Raw genomic sequence first — 18,347 nt, 5'->3', positions numbered from 1 at the left:
GAAAAAAGGCCGCGTAAATTGCGTCAATTTTGTTACCGAAATTGATCCCCCCCCCCCTCCTTAAGTTACGAGAATACACAAGTTAAGAGAGGCACAATGAAGAAGTTAACTTATTCCTCTGACACTGATATGAAGAAACAGTCAGTAACACTTTGGTTTATTGAATATCGATAGCTACAAACCGTTCAATCTTATAGTAGGAAGCGGCATAAATCTATACGTTATGTGTAATGATCTAAATATGATCTAATTTTGTTCTCAAAATCGATTCATTTGAGTTATCGACCTAGATGAGGGGTCCTATTATCACCACATTATAGTAGAAAGGTTCCTCTTTCACGTGGTATATATCTTCTGATATCGATAATAAAACCGATTTCTTGACGAAAAGTCGCCTTTAAATTTTAACCCCGTCCATTGTGAAGGATTTTTTTATTCGATTTTGAAAAGAAGGGGGCGGGGCAATACCTTTCTTATTCATGGGATTAATTAAACAACACACGACCGCAGTGTCGATATAACAAGCACACGACCGCAGTGTCAGTATTGTGTGTTATGTCTTACTGTCCTTCTTTCTCTTAGTGGCTGCTATTAGTGTTTGCTCTTAGTGGCTGCTACCTTCAATGAGGCCCACAGAAATTACTACAGCTCTTTGCCCACTTTACTATACTACAGCCCACAGAAATTACTTCAGCTCAAACCGAAAGCTCGAAAGTAGATTACATTATTCTTCGCAAAGCCATGTACAGCATGCAGACAGTCCACCTACGTTAATGGGCTAAACCAAAACACGACACGGCACGTATGTACGATCCTTGAATTGCAATTGAAACTTGCAGTAAGAGAATTGGAATCCCAAGAATCTCTTAATGTTAACACATAGGCCCGAAGTTAGGCTGTAGCAAATCAAGCAGGATATGGCGAGCGTAGACTATTATTTTTCTCGCGAAATGTTATTATTAGTCTAACTTGCCAATATGTATCCAATGATGCAGCTACCGAAAGAAAATTGATGCTCTTTCAGAGAATATCGTTGTCATCGTGTTCTCCCAGCACCATTGGTTGAGACGAACAACAACAACAGGTAGCTATAGTATAGGCTATAGTATAAACACAGGTCGCACTCGCAAGCAGCGATGTTGTAAATACTAGTACTAGGTCACGGTGTACTACTCCTAGTCGTAACTGTTACTGAAATTTAATAATACCACATCGTTGTGAGTGATGGTAGACCTAGCAGTAGACACAATTAATTAGTTAGGCCTAATCCTATATTTCCTTTATGTTGGGTTTAATGTGCATTGGTCATTGCCTAAGCTTAAAGGCATTGAAGACTGGCCCCAAACTGCGTGCCGCCCTCTGAAGAAGGCAACTTTCCGTTGCTTGCAAGTTAAGTTTTCTTCATGTCACTACAAAATGCAGACAGTGATGAAACGTGATACCTTGTTATCTTTTATCTAGACCTGAGATGTCCATCGCTGCTATGTACACTGTGTTGTGGGTATTGACCGTAGCTGCATGTATTGACTGTACACTAGTGTCTAATTACCGACTGTAGCAAGCTGTGTGCGTATTTTCTGGGATCCATTGTGGTGTCTAACACTTCTGTTACAACTCATTCGAAACTAGGTCAGATTACCGGCATCAGACGTTCTTTGTGCGGAGTCTTCAATGCCTTTAAGGCTTATTGTGCACACTAGATTTCTGTCAGGCTGGATAAAAACTGGTCATACTCAGCCTTAACATGTTTAGGTTTTATTTTATAAAATAATTCTCATCGCGCTTAACAATATTTACAACATATACGTTTTAGTAAAAAGATACTGTATATACGTCTTGAAAACCGATTAGAAACAATTCACAGTCTTGCACATTTTAACATGGTCTGGGAGTGAGTTCCACAAGTAATTAAATGAGAACGTTCTTGAGCTATTAGTCTGTGTTTTACACCTCGGCATGAGCAATACCTGCGTTAAATTAGAACAATGTGGAGTAATCATCGAAAGAGGAATCACTCTTTGTTTACGCTGTAGTTGTAAAGATGCGATCATTTCACTGTCTGCACTATTTGAATGTGACTCAGTTTCGCTGTTTTACAGAAGCGGTACAGTCGCCCTCTTTTGCCCTATATTTAATAGCCCCAGTTGGGTTCCATGGGTTTGTCAGTCCCTGGAAGGTACGCATTTTCAGATGATTTCTTGGTCTGTTTGATTTTCCAGGATAACAAGTGCCCCTCCCTCCCCTTCATTCTTCCCAAAGTTCCCATGCAGTTACCATCTAGATCAATAAAGGATTTGGATGATCTGTAATGAACATGGTAAATATCTATGTACACTTAGTTGCTTAAAAATAATTAGGAGTTTCTCTATCAACTGTAAAGTTTTTTTTTTGCATTGAAGTTTAATCTTGGAAATGATTGTTCTAGATGAGGTGTTTTAAGAAAGTTGGTCATTTAATAACCATCATCCTTGAATGTAAAACCACTTAAACAAAGAGAGGCCCCACATTGCCACACTTCGCTTTAAAGTGCTGTGTAGGTACTAATCCTTGGTGTCCACAGAGGAAGGGGATCAACATAATATCCCTGGAATACCTTGGAAAAAAGTTGGTCAAATTATTCAAACCATTGGTACCTACAGTAGCAGTTGTGTGCACAAATCCCCCCCCCCCCTCCAATCAACGAGTCCAGGGAAATAATTCATTTAGTGGATTTTGTATTCTGCCGAGGAAGAATAGGACTACAACTGGTCTATTGTTTCTGCCCGCACCCCCTGCCCCCTTCGCATCAACCTTTCACACTGTATTTATTAGCAAAACCTGGCATTTAGGGCTACTTATATACAGTAGATCTAAATATTCCCCAGAGTGCACCATTTAACTGTAAGTTTTAATTTTTTCAGAAGAGGAACCCCCCCACCCCCCTACATAGACCAACACTTCTGGCCCTCCCATAAAGGTTCATATCCCTACCACAACAACCTTCCATTTATAGCAACCGTATAAAAACTTAAATTATAGCTTACAGTAAGTGTCCCTCAGAATGCACCATTTGACTTCTAATGTTTTAATTTTGTTTCAGTTAGGGAAGCACCGGATGTCCGGTCCGGCCGGACTATCCGGCCGGATAGTGGGCACTGTTCCGGTTCCGGCCGGATATTTTTCAAAATCTGGCCGGATCTTTTTCAAAATCTGGCCTGAATTTTTCCTTAAAAAGGTGTTGGTATTAACTTAAATCAATGTAAACCATTTCCAAAAATTAATAAAAGCATTCAAAGTAAAGAAAAATTAGGTTTAACAAGTTTAATTTAATTTTCTCAATGGTCTGACCCACTGTTTCTAAAGATCAACCAACATAATACAACTATCATACTTCTACTTCTTATTAATAATTTTCTTTTGTGTAATGAAAAAAATCTGGTTCCGGCCGGAGTTTATCCGGCCAGATTTCATGTACTACAGTATCTGGCAAAATCTGGTTCCGGCCGGATCCAAAAATTTGGATCCGGTGCATCTCTAGTTTCAGTGTATTTTTGTATTTTTAAATTGTTTGCTTTGAGTCAATTTGTCTTCCTCTTTCGTGTGCTTCAAAAGCCACCAGATTATCTTATTTGTTAAATATTCAGAACATTTTTTTGTTCCTTGCTGGAAGCAAAAGGAACCTATGTGATGGTGATGACGTGTGTGACACTTGCTTGTAAACACCCTAACTCAAAACGTTCATGGTGGATTATATGCATACTTGGTATGTGGATCTGACTTGTTAAGTACCAGTTCTGTGAAGTTCAATGGTCATTTGGGGTCAACAGAACAAAGGGACTTCTGAGAATGTTGTAAATGTGATAACTCAAAAAGTACATCTTTGGTGGAGGTCATTTGTTGTCAACATTTAAATGAAAACTCTGAAAACATTTTAAGTATGATAACTCAAAACTTAAAGCTACAATTAATCTCAAAATTCTCCAGTGAGCTATGACTTTCTTTTGGTGAACATAGTTTGGTCAAATTCAGTTTAGTTTTGTGAAGGGACTCTTTAGTTCTCTCACAAAATGCACTTATCCTAGACATGAATACTGCTTCGGAGAGGTCCCAGTCTTGCTGTAAATGCACTCAAACCGCTCTTATCAGTTTCACCCTCCGAGCTTGAAGGGGTCAACAGGTTATCTGAAATGGTGCCAAAGTTGACTCAAGGGGTCAACAGGTAATCTAAAATGGTCTCAAAATTGGCCCATTTTCTCTGTGACTTATACTAGATGACATTTGTTTTGGCAGTAGGTGTGGATATATTTATACAGTGTATAAACAATGTCATGTGACTCTCATTCATTAGTAGCATTTACAAAGGGATGTGCGTAGTAATGCTGATTTGCAAGCCCAAACTTGTTTAAAGAAAACATCCTTTCTTCAGACATCTATGTGTCTATATTTCACATAGGAAGACTGTTCTTTCTGGATATTGAAACATTTTGGAATACAAAAATTTAGCACTGTGAACTCTTGGACAAATTTAACTCACTAGCTATACATTAGTCAGATAGTTATTTTGAATTTTAAGCACAATGTATGGCAAGGAATAACAAGACCAAGTGGCTTTCTGGTTGTTAATTATTACTTCGTGTGAGTTAGTATAGAAGAATAAGGTTAAGAGTAGTGTTCAACCGATTATGCATAACAGAAAATACCGATTACCGATTATTTTTTCCATAATCGTACCGATTCCGATTCCGATTATTTGAAAATGAGAAAATATCCCGTGTATACGAAATCGGCAGAAGTTTGACAGAAACAATAATTGTTGTGATTTTCCCCTGTTTCCTTTTGCTTCGTTGTTATACAAGGCTCTAATGTATGTATGTACCAAATTACCTCTGGAGTTTCTCGGAAAGAAAAAAAAAGTGTTTTTTTTTTAAATTTCCAAAATACGGAAATATGACATCCTACCTAGTCAGTACTGTGCTAAGCGAATGGCCTAACCACCTCGACGTGAATGTCACCTGCTAATGGCTTGAAATGGGCTAAGAATAGTTACTCAAAATATCCATCTCAAAAAGTATCTCAGACAAACCATCCATCTTCAATCTTTACCAAAGTGTAAATTTTAATTACATGTTGCCTTCATTCCGACATTATTTTCTACTTATTTTCAGTATTATACTGTTTATGAACAAATAGAAATGTTACGAACTTCAAGTTAAACATACCTATTCGTTACCTATTTAACTCGGAGAAGGTTTAATTAGAAAATGTAAGCTTAGGCCAATCAAACTGAAAAGCAAATTGTACCATCGTAACTTGTTTAAAATTACTCTAAAATGTAATACCAGATTGATGTAAAGAAATAATAACAACTAGAAACTACTCCAATATAACATTCCCTCTGTAAGATATATCACTTACAGTACCTCCAAACAAATGCCGATTTCCAGCAAATTGAAAGTTTGCTACGCATTTTTTTTTTTTTGCAAACCGATGGTTAGGCTACATTTCTCATTGACTTAGTGTGGTTGTTAGGCTAACATGTGGTCGAAGATTGCAGTTTCCGTGGATATTTTTATTTTTTATTTGCGACACAACTAGAGCGAATTAACAGATGGCAAGGTTAGATTTCCCATGCAGTTGACTTAGTGTGAAGTAAGACTACCATGTGGTCGGAGATTTGTGAGGATTTTAGGTTATTTTCGCTGATACTGAAATTGCTTCGTGCACGCCGTAATTTTCCACGGTAACTTCCCGGGGATTGTGCGCGACCCTACCGCACTGCTTCAAATTTGATGCGGCATGTGAAAACTGTTTGCGCGATTCGCGCTGCAACTGCAATTCCTAGCTAAAGCAAACGCATGTCACAATTAATTTTACACAGACACCTGATATAACGAGGGCGATTTTCTTATATTTCTTTTTCACACTCGTAATTGTGCTTTAGGAGGGCTTTTTAGCACATCGCTCCCGCTTATTTCCGACCCTGTCAAGCACATTCGTTAATTCGCGAAATTGGTATTGCTGCTATGCCTACTGTGCCAAGAAATTTGAAGTCACTAACCACGAGGGAAGCAAAATCGGCGACCCCGGCAGCGTAAATTGATGAAAGTATACACTGTGAAAGACGTATATAGAGGGTGTCTTATTTTAATATTTCGTAGTAAAAGAACAAACCTAATACATAAGTTGATATTTTCAACTTCCATATGTTTTTGAATAATGATATTTTCACCTTCCATATGTTTTTGAATAATCGGTATGAAATAACTGGTATTCCACGTAATTTTTACCGATTCCGATTATGTTCCGATTATGCAATATTCGTACCGATTCCGATTCCGATTAGGTTAATCGGTTGAACACTAGTTAAGAGAGTCACTATTTGATTGGTCCAGTTGTGCAAGGGCACTTGAAGATAATTCATGTCAGCAGGTTTGCTTCAACCTTCAAAACTTCTTGGGTTAAGCCTTACCCTGATGACTCTAGCACTGGATACTGACAACAGTTTTTTGACCATGCCATTGCCCCTTTTGGCAAACATTTTTAACAATAAACTTTTATGTAGATTCAACCTTACAGTGTTACATTCACAATCTGGGTAGGCTGAAGTTTCACAGTCTCAAATGAGTGGAACATTATATTGCTAACGATAATGATTACGCAGATCCAGGTGATTTCATTAATTGTCTTTGTAATTGCATTCAGTTACAATTTTTAAAGCGCTATGGAAACGAATACTGATTTTAAATTTACTGGTAATGACTTGGCAAGAATTTCCAAAAATCTTTCCCATATACTGTACATTTAGAAGCCAAAGTGCAGTACTTCCAATTCCATTTCTTACACCGTATCTTAGGAAACAACCAGCTGAAACAAGCAGAACTGATTTCCCCTCTTTATACATTTTTTCTTATCAAAAATTAGGCCATTGAGCACATTTTCTGGAACTGCCATGTTAGCTCAAATTTTCTTCTTCATTCTGAGTTGTTGCTTTTGGTTGACACTTTTCTTTGTCCGGTGAAGACTTATTTTTGGTGAGCTTTCTAATTCTTGCAATAGCTTGACCTTTTTCATAATGCATTGGAAATATATTTTTTCTTGTCAACTTAGCAACACAAAAACCAAATAAAAAGCTCATTTGATGTCAACACATTCGAAGTCATATATTCCATTGCCAACTACAATGATTAAGCAATGTAAAGATGAATTTGTCTTTAGTTTATACTCTGCACCCTGGAGGATATCATACTCTGTCATGGTTTGAAGTACATGATATGTGCCGATGATGCCAGTTGTATGTCACTTGCATTGGGGGTTTAGCTCCAGTTGCCATTATTGAATCACGTGTTGAAATCTGTCAGTGGATGCGTATGATATGCTTGTTTTGAACGACAAGAAAACTGAAATGGTGAATTTCACTTTGAAGTTCACCAACCATTGAGTCAATCTAAATTTTATGGTGCTAGGGCATTTCATATCTGTGCACCACATCCTGCCAACAACACTTCCTCTTTTACCGACCTTTGATTGTTGTAAGCCCCAACTTAAAACTCTTTTTATGTACCTGTATAACTTATCTTGTTTTTATTTGTGTTAAAGTTGTTTATTGATTCCTTGCTGGAGGAAAGGTTTTTACCCGGAAAATACATCTAATCATTTGTTGGGAGCAAGCTAGGCAATGTTTGCTCTATGTGAGAGTTCTTTACAAACTTTACTGTAGATAAATTAATGAATTAAGGGAAAGAGCTAATTAATGCTAATTGTCTTGTCTTGTACTCTATGCAAACACCAACTAGTGGTTATCACTGGGCATAACAAGGTTAATAAATCTGGAGGACTCATGTCAATTGGGCACGCATACCATGCATGGAGGGTCATGTGATGTGTTCTAGGGTGGTACCAAACTGATATTTCTCTGTAGCAGTTCGAAAATAGTGTTAGTGACTTCGTGAAAGATTTGCACCAAGACGGAACGGACATGGGTACTGACGGCGTAAGAAGGTACTGGTACAGTACTTCAGGCCTACGAAATAGTGCTAATATGCTAACGTTAGACATGCTGGCACAGAACAAGTACAGATACATTGGGCTTGCAGCGGGAAATGTCGATGTCTGGATTGCTCGATGAGTATTCATCAAGCACTGCGTGTGAACCAAATCAGTAGTTCCACGGTTGTCAAGGGTGAGCTTTTGGTGCTGTGGGGAAATGTTTAGTTCAGTGCAACCACGGAATTCTACATGGAACAGAGCCTTATGCTGCTGGACGGGAATATAGCTATCACGTTAGGCTACAGGCACGGTTATTGCAAGGTAACGGTTGTCGTCTGCTGCTCTAAGCACGCATACACATTTACGTACTAGTTGGGTGAAATCATCATGTGTAATGGGGAGAGTAATATATTAGTACCACCCTGGAACACATCACATGACCCTCCATGCATGGTACACGCGTACGCGCGTATTTACTGTGTGATAGTTCCTCCAGATTTATTAAACTCGATGACTACTCAGGGGACAGCACGCAACATGCACAAGCCTCACAGAGCGAAAACACCACAGGTCCACTCTGATGATCAGTGTTCAGACTATAAGCATTTCCATCAGGAATTGTTCTTGGCCAAAAAGACCACTTAGCAAATAATGATCTGGTGCGACATTGGTAATTTCATCAAAATCAGGAACTGGTAGAGCCACTAAGTTGTTAATAGCCTTATGACACAGCTTTAATCGTGAATTCAGCCATCTCTTCTGTAAGGTAGACCAGCCAAGTTGTTGAAGAAGGGTTGTCACTGTACTAGTTGTACGACGATAGTCCTTGCACACAAATCTAGCAGCTTTTAACGCTGGACTATTTTCAGTTTTTTAATGTTACCTGTTTTGTGTGGATCCCAAACTGATGAGGCATATTCCAGACAAGGACGAACTAAGGAGTCCTAGGCAGTAACTGTAGTTTTGGTATCACAATCATAGAGATGTCTATGAATCAGGCCAAGAATCTTGAAGGCTTTAGAAGCTGTTATTTATGTGAATAGTCCAAGCAAGATTACTAGTTATAATGACTCTATGATATGAGTGTTCTTTGACCGCTTTGAGGGGAGTATCATCGATTACAGTACATACTGGAACTGAACAACTTTCTTTTTATTAGTAACACCCATTGAGTTGCATTTAGTTGCATTTAGATTAATCCGCCAAGTATTACTCCATAATGAAAACTTGTCCAGGTCTTGCTGGAGCATGGGACTGTCGTCATTGGAACTGATGGTATGAATCACAATACAGTCATCTGCAAACATTCTTATAGTGGATTGCGTAATCATCGGCAGATCATTTACATAAATGGAGAAGAGCCATGGTCCAAGCACTGTACCCTGGGGAACCCCTGAAGAGACAGTGCCAAGCGATGATTTTGCACCATCAATAAAAACAGACTGATTGCACTTGCTCAAGAAAGCATTTATATATCCAATTGAGAATTTTTCCAGAGATTCCATAGTGTTGATGCTTATACGCTAGTCGTCTGTGTGAGACCTTTTTGAAAGCTTCACTGATATCTGTAATCACCACGTCAGTCTGAGCCTTACAGTTTAGGTTTCTAGCTAGATCATTAATGGTTATTGTCAGCTGTGTTACATAGTGAATGTTTCCTAAAACCATGTTGCACATTGGTCAAAAACTGATGAACATCCATATATTGGTCATTATACACCAGTGATGAATAATGTGTACCAATAACTTGCAGGGTATTGACGTTAGTAAAACTGGTCTGTAATTACCAGAGTCTGTACAGCTATACCCTTCTTGAAGGGGGGCGGGGGGGGTAGCAACAGCAGTATTCCAATATATGGGTAGATGTCCAGTGCAGACTGCTTTCTGGTATATAGTTGTGAGGATTGGTGCAATGGTAGCTGAGCACATTTTAAGAATATATGGAGAAATACCATCATCAGGACCACATGATTTGTTTACATTTAGTTCATCTAAAAGTTTCTTCACACCAGTTTTTGAGATGACCAAGTCTGGTATGGAATGATTTACAGCAGGAGTAGGTAGAGATGGCATTACATCAGTATTGTCTTTGGTGAATATGGAACAAAAATATTTATTGAGCAGCTCAGCCTTTTCAATGGAAGACGTGAGTGACAGTTAAATTGCCATCAATTATAGTGCTGATGTTAGACTGGCAGTTACATCTAAGACTATAGACTTAATAAATTTCCGAAAAGGCTTGGTGTGTTGACTGCAAGGCTGCTTCAAATGATGTCATGAAGGTTTACTATATACAAGCCTAATGTTTCTGGTTTAATTGTTTATCTTTCTCTAGCACATTACAGTAAGGTTTGTTTCACAAAAAATGTTGCGATTGACATGTTTTTTTTCTCCACAGATAATTCACCAAAAGTTTCTTATCCAACAATACAGTACAACTGGTTCCAAATTCTGACAATGAACAACTACTCAGCATACCATACTCTCAGCAAGATCACAGACTCACTTTATTTGACAAGTGCCAATGGTGCCAAAAGCCAGACTGCTCTTCATGCTAAAGGTATCACCTGTGTTATTTGTGTGACTCTGTCAGTGCAATGCCCAACACCAAATTACCGGGATAGTTCCATAGAGTTCATCAGAATCCCTGTTGATGACATACCTCAGGCTCAGCTTTCACTTCACTTTGACAGAGTTGCTGACAAAATTCATGAAGTGAGAAAGAAAGGCGGAAGGACAGTGGTCCATTGCTTTGCTGGTCGGAGCAGATCTGCAACACTCTGCATTGTATACCTTATGAAGTATGACAAAATGACTTTGAAACAAGCCCATTCGTATGTAAGGTCACGGAGATCTTTGATCAGACCAAACCCAGGCTTTTGGAGGCAAATGGTAATATATGAACAAAACCTTTTTGGCAAAAAATCCATTAAGATGGTTAGTTCTCCTATTGGTTGGATTCCTGATATTTATGAAAAAGAGTTAAAGAATTTTGTTCCTCTCTGAGAAGAAAGATGTTCATGAACATACAACATATAAAGTAGAGACTTAAAGATGTTCTCCACAGAAATATATTATGATTTTTTGAGTAATGGAAGCATCTTTAATTTCTGAAGTACCTAGTCTTATGTTGTAGGACATTTAAGGGGGGTATATGACTATACTCCTCCAAAAGTGTTTGAACCATTGGCTTGATTATATATGTTACGCATGCTTAGTTTAAAAACATCGTGAAGTAAGTAGAAGTATTTGTATGCAGTCCTGAGTTAAGATTAATGTCAGTAGTCAACTGATGTTTATGAGGTGTTGTCCATGTTGTAGCAAGATGACTGGAAAATTGCTGGTAGATTTCTTTCTCCTGGTTAAATCTTGTTATTCACACTCAACTAACTAGGTTTAGAGATTGTGCTGACAGTTGGCCAAGTAAGTGTTACTACTGGAGTTTAATCATAATTTCAAACACATGAAAGGTCAAGTAATAAAGGTGACTTAGGTCAAGAGAGCTCATACTGTGTAGTACCGACATCCATAGCAAGCTAAGCTACAATAGCAACTGAAACCACCTTTTGCATAGTTACACATAGACCCAAAAAAGGATAAGAAGACTGTACAAGAACCATGAACATTGTTTCATGTGTCAGTCCACAGTCGTTTGAGGTCACAGTTTAAAAACAGTCACTTTTCAAGCTTAATTACATCAGGGTATACATCCTAGGTGGTTCCATTGTAGTGAGTACAAGAACCATTTTATTTCAGTCTGAAAGCCTCTTATGAATATACTTGTTATGTTCATCCACTTATTGTCTATTGTACATGAAAACTAAATTGTTTTCGTGGTGGTAATAGGTCAGTATAAGTCAACAGTCTAAAACCTTGTAAACAGCGTAACTGGTGAATGTCATACTTGGTATATTGATTCATCTTTGTGAGTATATTTTTGCACAGGGTCAATAGTGGCGGTGAGGTCATAGAAGTCAAAGTCTGTAACATGGTAAACATCATAACTCAATATTAAATGATGAATGTCATACTTGGTACAAATATCTAACTTGTACAAGAGCCAAAATATGTTAGGAGGGTGAAGGTTAAAAGAGGTTAACAATATGAAAACCCAGTAAAAACTCCAAAATTAAGCTTTTATGAGCTTTATCCTTGGTATGCCTTAGTGAACAAAGCAATTGTTCAATATTTAAAGAGGTTAAAGGTCAGAATTTGTGAAGCGTGAACCCTTGTAAATAAAACAAATCCAAAAGTAAAGCTTTCATGACTTCATAGATAATATGTTGGTATATTAGTGTATATTAGTGTAAGAACCATGCTGATTAGTGATCACTTGCAGTAGTTGTTCTCATAAAATTTAGCCAAGTATTACTACATCTGTTGGCAGTTTTGGTTACCTTTAAAAACTGGCTACATGAATGCTAGTTTCATTTTCCTAATATGGAAAATTACCATAAAGAGTGTCACTCTGGTTAAGGTTTATTTCACTTTTTGATAAATTAAGTTGCACTAGCTTTCATTTGATAATGTTTACTTTTGCCATGATTTTTCATTTCTTTGTTAAAGAGTGCTGCCATCTGCTTAAATTATGTTGATGCTATTGTGCCTACTGCATACATGTGTAGATGTCCAAAGAAATCTAGTACTATTGGTTGATACTAAGGGCATTTGAGGTCAGTGGAGGTCGCCATGTAATGACCTTGTAAATAAGTTATCTCTTGGGGTGGACGAAATCTATTATTTGACAGTTATACCCACTGCCCATTTTCAGTACAGTAAGTCAGCTAATTATCAAATGACCTATTGCCTGGCCCTTACTTCAGATAAAGAACTTATAGAGGAATCAAACCTTTCACTAGACAGCTGATAATAATGTACTGAACAACTTGCACAACACAGCCTTATAGCTTAAGCTTATTGATTGATTGATTGATTGTTTACAATGACATTCATGACTCACATACGATGGCATCTCAGACTCCCAGTTACCTTCCAAGGTTTTTGGATTGCTCTATTTTTAAGTAAAACAATGAAAGCACTCAGAGGCCATCAAAATTTCCCCCTCCCTTTAAAGAGGGTGTGGATGGGGTGGCAACATCATGTGCTTGGATTTATTAGAAAAAATGTGGTTACCTTACTTTAACTGTAAAACTAGCTAATATTGTACTTCCAGTATATTGTGTTAACCTTTATCACAACGTGAATATGATAGTTAGATCATATGGAAGCTTTCAATATTATTTGATTGATTCCTGACAAAATGCATACAAGTGAAAGTCAATAATGACTGAAAGTAACTGAAATTTCTTGATTTGGGATAAAAATCAGGTCATGATCAAAACTGAATAAAATCAAATAATTTTCTGTGATTAATATAAAGTAAGTCTGTGGTAATCCACATAACTGCTTGTATTGGTTGTACCTAACCAGAAGTAGTAGTAAATGTGTCTTACACATTTAGACACTTTCCACTTCTGAGTACTTGAGGTTTCGTTTAACAATGCATTCTGCTTTTTAGGAGTATCAGTGTCAGAATACAGAATTTGAGTCCAAAGTACAGATATTTTTATCCAAGTACTTTTTGAGTATATTTATTTTGTTTAAGTACAGTAAGTGCTCCCTGATGGTATCAGAATGTCTCATTCCTGATGTGTACTCAGGAATGTTAGACAAATAGTTATACTGCAAACATGCTATGAATTGTGCCAAATGTGAGCAACATATATCACTCCTGCATGCCTTTTCTTATATATTTGTATAGCATACAACTGCTGTACTTGGTACTTCGCTACATTTATGATAACCTTACTGCTGGATTGAGTACCCATCTAACAGAATAATACAATGAGTTGTTTTCTGTTGTAACAGCTTTACAAAGTTTACGGAACCTATAAGTCAGGGTTGTCCAACCTTTGGCCCGCGGGCCACAGTCCGGCCCGCCGCATGGTTGCGGCCAGCTCGCCAGAGATGCTCTACGGTGCGAAATGTTAGTGAGCAGATTTATTGATAACAATTTTAAGCTATATAATCAATCATTCGAACCCTCTGGGTCTCTCAGCGGAGGGGGGGGGGTGGCTGGACTTTATTCATGTTTTATCAGGAAGGAAAATAAATTACTGGGCGCAGTGCTCATATCTTATTGCCTTGGGCTTCGGGCAAAAATCGAAAAATCAAGCGTAGGGTTCATGCGGCCCCCTCCTTCATCATAATCATTCCATGCGGCCCTCCTCTGCAAAAGGTTGGACAACCCTGCTATAAGTACTCTTACTTGAGCAATCATCCTGAGCAAGTTCCAAGTACTTTCAATCTGATGCAAGTACTTGTACTTCAGCATCCAAGTGCAAATTCTAAATAACATGTATAAGTACTTTAACATGCAAGCATTTCTCACTGAGTACAAGCACTTTTCACCGAATGTAAGTACAGAGTAATTGTTAAAAGGTACTTGAGTACTACAGGAGTTAAAACTGCTCTCCATTCCCTCTTGCATCGCATATGCTATAATGATTTGACAGTGTAACCCAAAAGTATCGTCAGTTTGCTAGGTTCAATCAGTTGTAGTCGCCTTGAAAATGTGCTTGCACAATTGTATTTTCTGCAATGAATAAATTTGGAACTTTTAGCTTTCTATTTGAATCCATGCTCTCTCCACTAGCAGCCTGTTCCTGATATTCACAGTATATATTCAAGTATTTGGTGATCTGTTGCATTGCTGGAAAATTAAAAGAGATATGCAATATATGTAACATTAATGTTAAAGTTTGACAATTATCATCCCTATTTTTTCTTAGCAGATGGTATGTTGATATTTTGATGAATTTCTCTGGCATTTGATGCTATAACTTAACTAATTCTGTTTGAATGTAAACAGCTATTTTGAGTGGCTGAACCCTACCTTACTCCAGGAAGTGCATGGTTTTCATCATCATAGAAAATGTTTATAACAAAAATTCACGTTCCTATTTCGGGTATTCTTTTAGCAAGTTGTGGGGGGGGGGGGGGGGGAGGTTGTTGTCTTTTTCAAACATGTGAATTGTTGAAGTCTCAATTTGACCCTACTAATTTAACTAAGTTACATAAAAAAACCTTGCAGGAAAAATGCAGAAAATCATAGTTTTGAGTAAAAACATTAGAAAGTTTGAAATGAAATGAAGTATCAATTTTTTTATATTGAAAATCCTGGGCGAAAATGTAGACATTTGATACCAAGTGGTCGAAATTTGACACAATATTAGTTAATACTTCGATATGATGTTGAGAAAATAGTCAAAATCAGAAATACATCAATTTTTTTAGTTGAAATTTCAAGGAACATGTCATTATACTGATAAAGAACGAAATTGGGAGAAAATATAATAATAATCAGCAGTTATGTTTACGACGCATAAAGCAATGTGGGACAAACCTGCAGAGGCTTACATATTACAGGTCAGGTGGCTTCCAATTCAACATTTTAATTCAAATTTTTCCCAAAGATGGGAAAACCATAGATTGCTTTTGGATGAAAAACCCACCTTACTGTGACCCGGCAGGGTATCCAACCGAGAACCTCCTAATCAGCGACGTAGCCAGGAATTTGAAAGGGGGGGAGCACTTTTTGCGACTGATATGGATTTTCGAAATTGTAGGCACGACTATCTGAGCGGAGCGCCACCATCGGTTGGCGCGGAGCGTACAAGAAAATTTTTGGTTTTACAAACCCCCCAGATGGCCGGAAACGGCCCTTCCCGAGTGTTCATTCTGGTTCCGTGGCCTCTTGCTAACTTGAGACACCTCATTCAATATCACTTTTAAACCCCCAAAAAAACAAACGAGTTAAAATAGTACGTAATTCAATACTACATAATCGTTCGGTATTTAAAATTAGCAAAGTACATGTACAGAGTAGTCTTACTTTTCAACTGCTGATACTTGTAGATACATATATAGATAGGCCAGAAATGTCTTTGATACAACTATAGCCAGTAATTGTCTTTGATACAACTGTAAATGTTTAAGTTAGCCTAATATTAGAGAAGGCGAGAGCTATCCGACGATTGCCATCTGATGCAAATTTCTCAACTGTTTTCTCAATTGAAATATTATCTGCGTAAACGGGTTCTTAACTAGAAGTTAAAAAAACTGACAAGATTGGATTCTAGACTTTTTCAGCGGGTAGAGTGTTGAATGAAACGGCATGCGATAGAAATGACAGCCTAAATTAGGTCACCTAATTTAGCCATATTCTTGCTACGTTCATTTCAATAGTTATTCCTGTCTGGACTCTTAAACTCGTCCAGCAAACTTATGGATTTGAAATATGGGTGTTTTTAAAAAAGATAACTTGGCCAAAAAAAGTCTAGGCCCGGGCCTACAGTGCTACATACTGGCTACGCCCCTGATCACGGATATCATATTATCAGCAGATTTTGTTTCCTGTTTGAATTCTTTTACATGTTCTTTTACATAATATATCAGAAAGACAAACATAGTACTCTTTTACAATTTTTCCAGTAGGATGATTCTTGTTTATAGTCCAATGTCTGGACTTTAATACATTTGACGAACTTAACTGATGGACAATATAAACTTTCATATTTTATAATATAGCCAGATATGCAGTGGCCTAAAAACAAATATCGTTATCGTTAGCAGTGTAATAATTATTTAAAGGAAGTGCGTATCACGTACGATTGCTAGCTTAGCTTCATAACATGCTGTTCGTGCACAACTAAGGACGAATCATAGAAAGGATGAAAACGAACGTTGTCGACGTTGTTGTGCATACGGTTCGTGACATTCCATAGAGTGCGGTTAGGTATGCAATATGTATTTTATTACGCAGTGGCCAACTGTAGGCTTGTAATAGGCTATAGGCTAAATTTAGCTAATTGCATCTGCCAAACTAAGTTAGTAGTTGAATCAGTAGGCGTGAATGTTACTACGATTATAATCGAGTTAACGGAGCTGACGAGTATTCAAGATCAAAAGAGCACTGACAAAATACCATGCTAAAAAAACAACAGTTTAAAAAAAAAAAATCGACACTGAAAGGGGGGGAGCGGTCGCTCCCCCCCTGGCTACGTCCCTGCTCCTAATTGCTAAGCCTGATTGCTTCAAATGCCACCACCTTTATCCACAGCACCGGTATATCAAGTAAGCCCTTCGAACCAATGGCCTTAGCCTCCCCAAGTCTCTTTTCCTTGTAGCGGTTGCATCCGCCGGAAGTTACCTAGCTTTGCCCTCCGTGGCGTAAGGTTACATGCGCTTCGATACCCACAGTGTTCCTCTGATCCCGGACCCGACATTCTTACCAAAGAACCAGACACTGGACTTCGTGCCAGGAGACATTTTTTCCCCAAAAAATCTACCACTTCCCGTCGATTAGCTAGAACAGGCTATGGTGCTCAATTATAGCGCTGCTCTGGTACATTGAGAGAACCAAGACGCTACACACATCACCGAAGCTGTTCATCCTCCCGGCTGCTCCTCACTCACCAGCCTCTAATGGTACGATCTCCAGATGGCTAGTGCAACTGATTCAGCCTAAAGCTACAAAGGGAGAGAGATCACTAGTATGATCTTAGAGGCCAGGTATCCTCCAAAACCCTGTTCGCAGGGGTTCCTCTAGAGGATATCTTAAGGGTGACCGGACAACTCCCACCTGGACAATTACCCCTTGACAATTACCCCCCAGACAACTCCCCCCTGGACAATTACCCCCGGACAATTCCCACCCAGACAATTCCCACCTTGGACAATTACCACCCAAGAAAATTCCCCCACGGACAATTTCCATCCCGGTCGACTCCCCCCCCCCGGACAATTACCCCCGGACAATTACCCTCCCGGACAATTTTCCCCGGACAATTGCCCACAGATAATTGTCAATCCGGAGCACCCAATTGGGACGATTTTTTAACGAAATTTCTGCGAGATTCTCGTGCATTAGTGATATATTTATTTATTCCCGCTTTCTGTGTGTAAACCATGTCTGACCTGTAGAGAGTGACTTTCGCTTATTTTTTTTTCCACATACAGGAGTGAAACATGGGTTTACTTTGGTCTACTTACATAGAGCTCTGAATTACCAATTTTCGTCCTGTAACGCTACCAATGTAATAATTTTGCAATGTAGTAAAACATATGAACACCGTTGAATTGAAAAGCTTAAATAGCAAAACGACTGTATTTTAGGAGACAAAGTACCAAAACACTTTCTTATTTCACGTACATTGTGTATACTATAGCTAAACTGACACAATGATAATATTTTGGGCGTCAATTTGGTAAATTTTGGAAAAAATAGATTTGGCGCGCACTAGCTGCATTGATGCTATGAGAATTAATTACTCCTTGCACATGCATGTTAGCTAGGTAACCTTAACATTTTCTGTGCACTT

At 38.3% G+C, this 18,347-nt stretch overlaps 1 protein-coding gene across 4 annotated transcripts; it reads left to right on the top strand.

The window, feature by feature from the left end:
• The first annotated feature begins 577 nt into the window (after positions 1-577).
• Positions 578-13,693, top strand: LOC139962675 (dual specificity protein phosphatase 14-like). 4 transcript variants are annotated; one of them, XM_071962847.1, is made up of 2 exons: positions 578-806; positions 10,364-13,693. In XM_071962847.1, the coding sequence occupies exon 2, from the start codon at positions 10,423-10,425 to the stop codon at positions 10,969-10,971; it is 549 nt and encodes a 182-aa protein (XP_071818948.1). In that variant the 5' UTR covers positions 578-806; positions 10,364-10,422; the 3' UTR covers positions 10,972-13,693. The 4 variants fall into 4 exon arrangements, with proteins under 4 accessions (XP_071818948.1, XP_071818946.1, XP_071818947.1 ...); XM_071962845.1 differs by having other exon boundaries at positions 584-802; XM_071962846.1 differs by lacking the exon at positions 578-806 and adding an exon at positions 820-1,084.
• Positions 13,694-18,347: the final 4,654 nt, after the last annotated feature.

The sequence above is a fragment of the Apostichopus japonicus genome, chromosome 21, assembly GCF_037975245.1.
Source record: "Apostichopus japonicus isolate 1M-3 chromosome 21, ASM3797524v1, whole genome shotgun sequence".
NCBI lineage: Eukaryota > Metazoa > Echinodermata > Holothuroidea > Aspidochirotida > Stichopodidae > Apostichopus > Apostichopus japonicus.
This window is presented reverse-complemented; position numbering and strand designations above follow the sequence as displayed.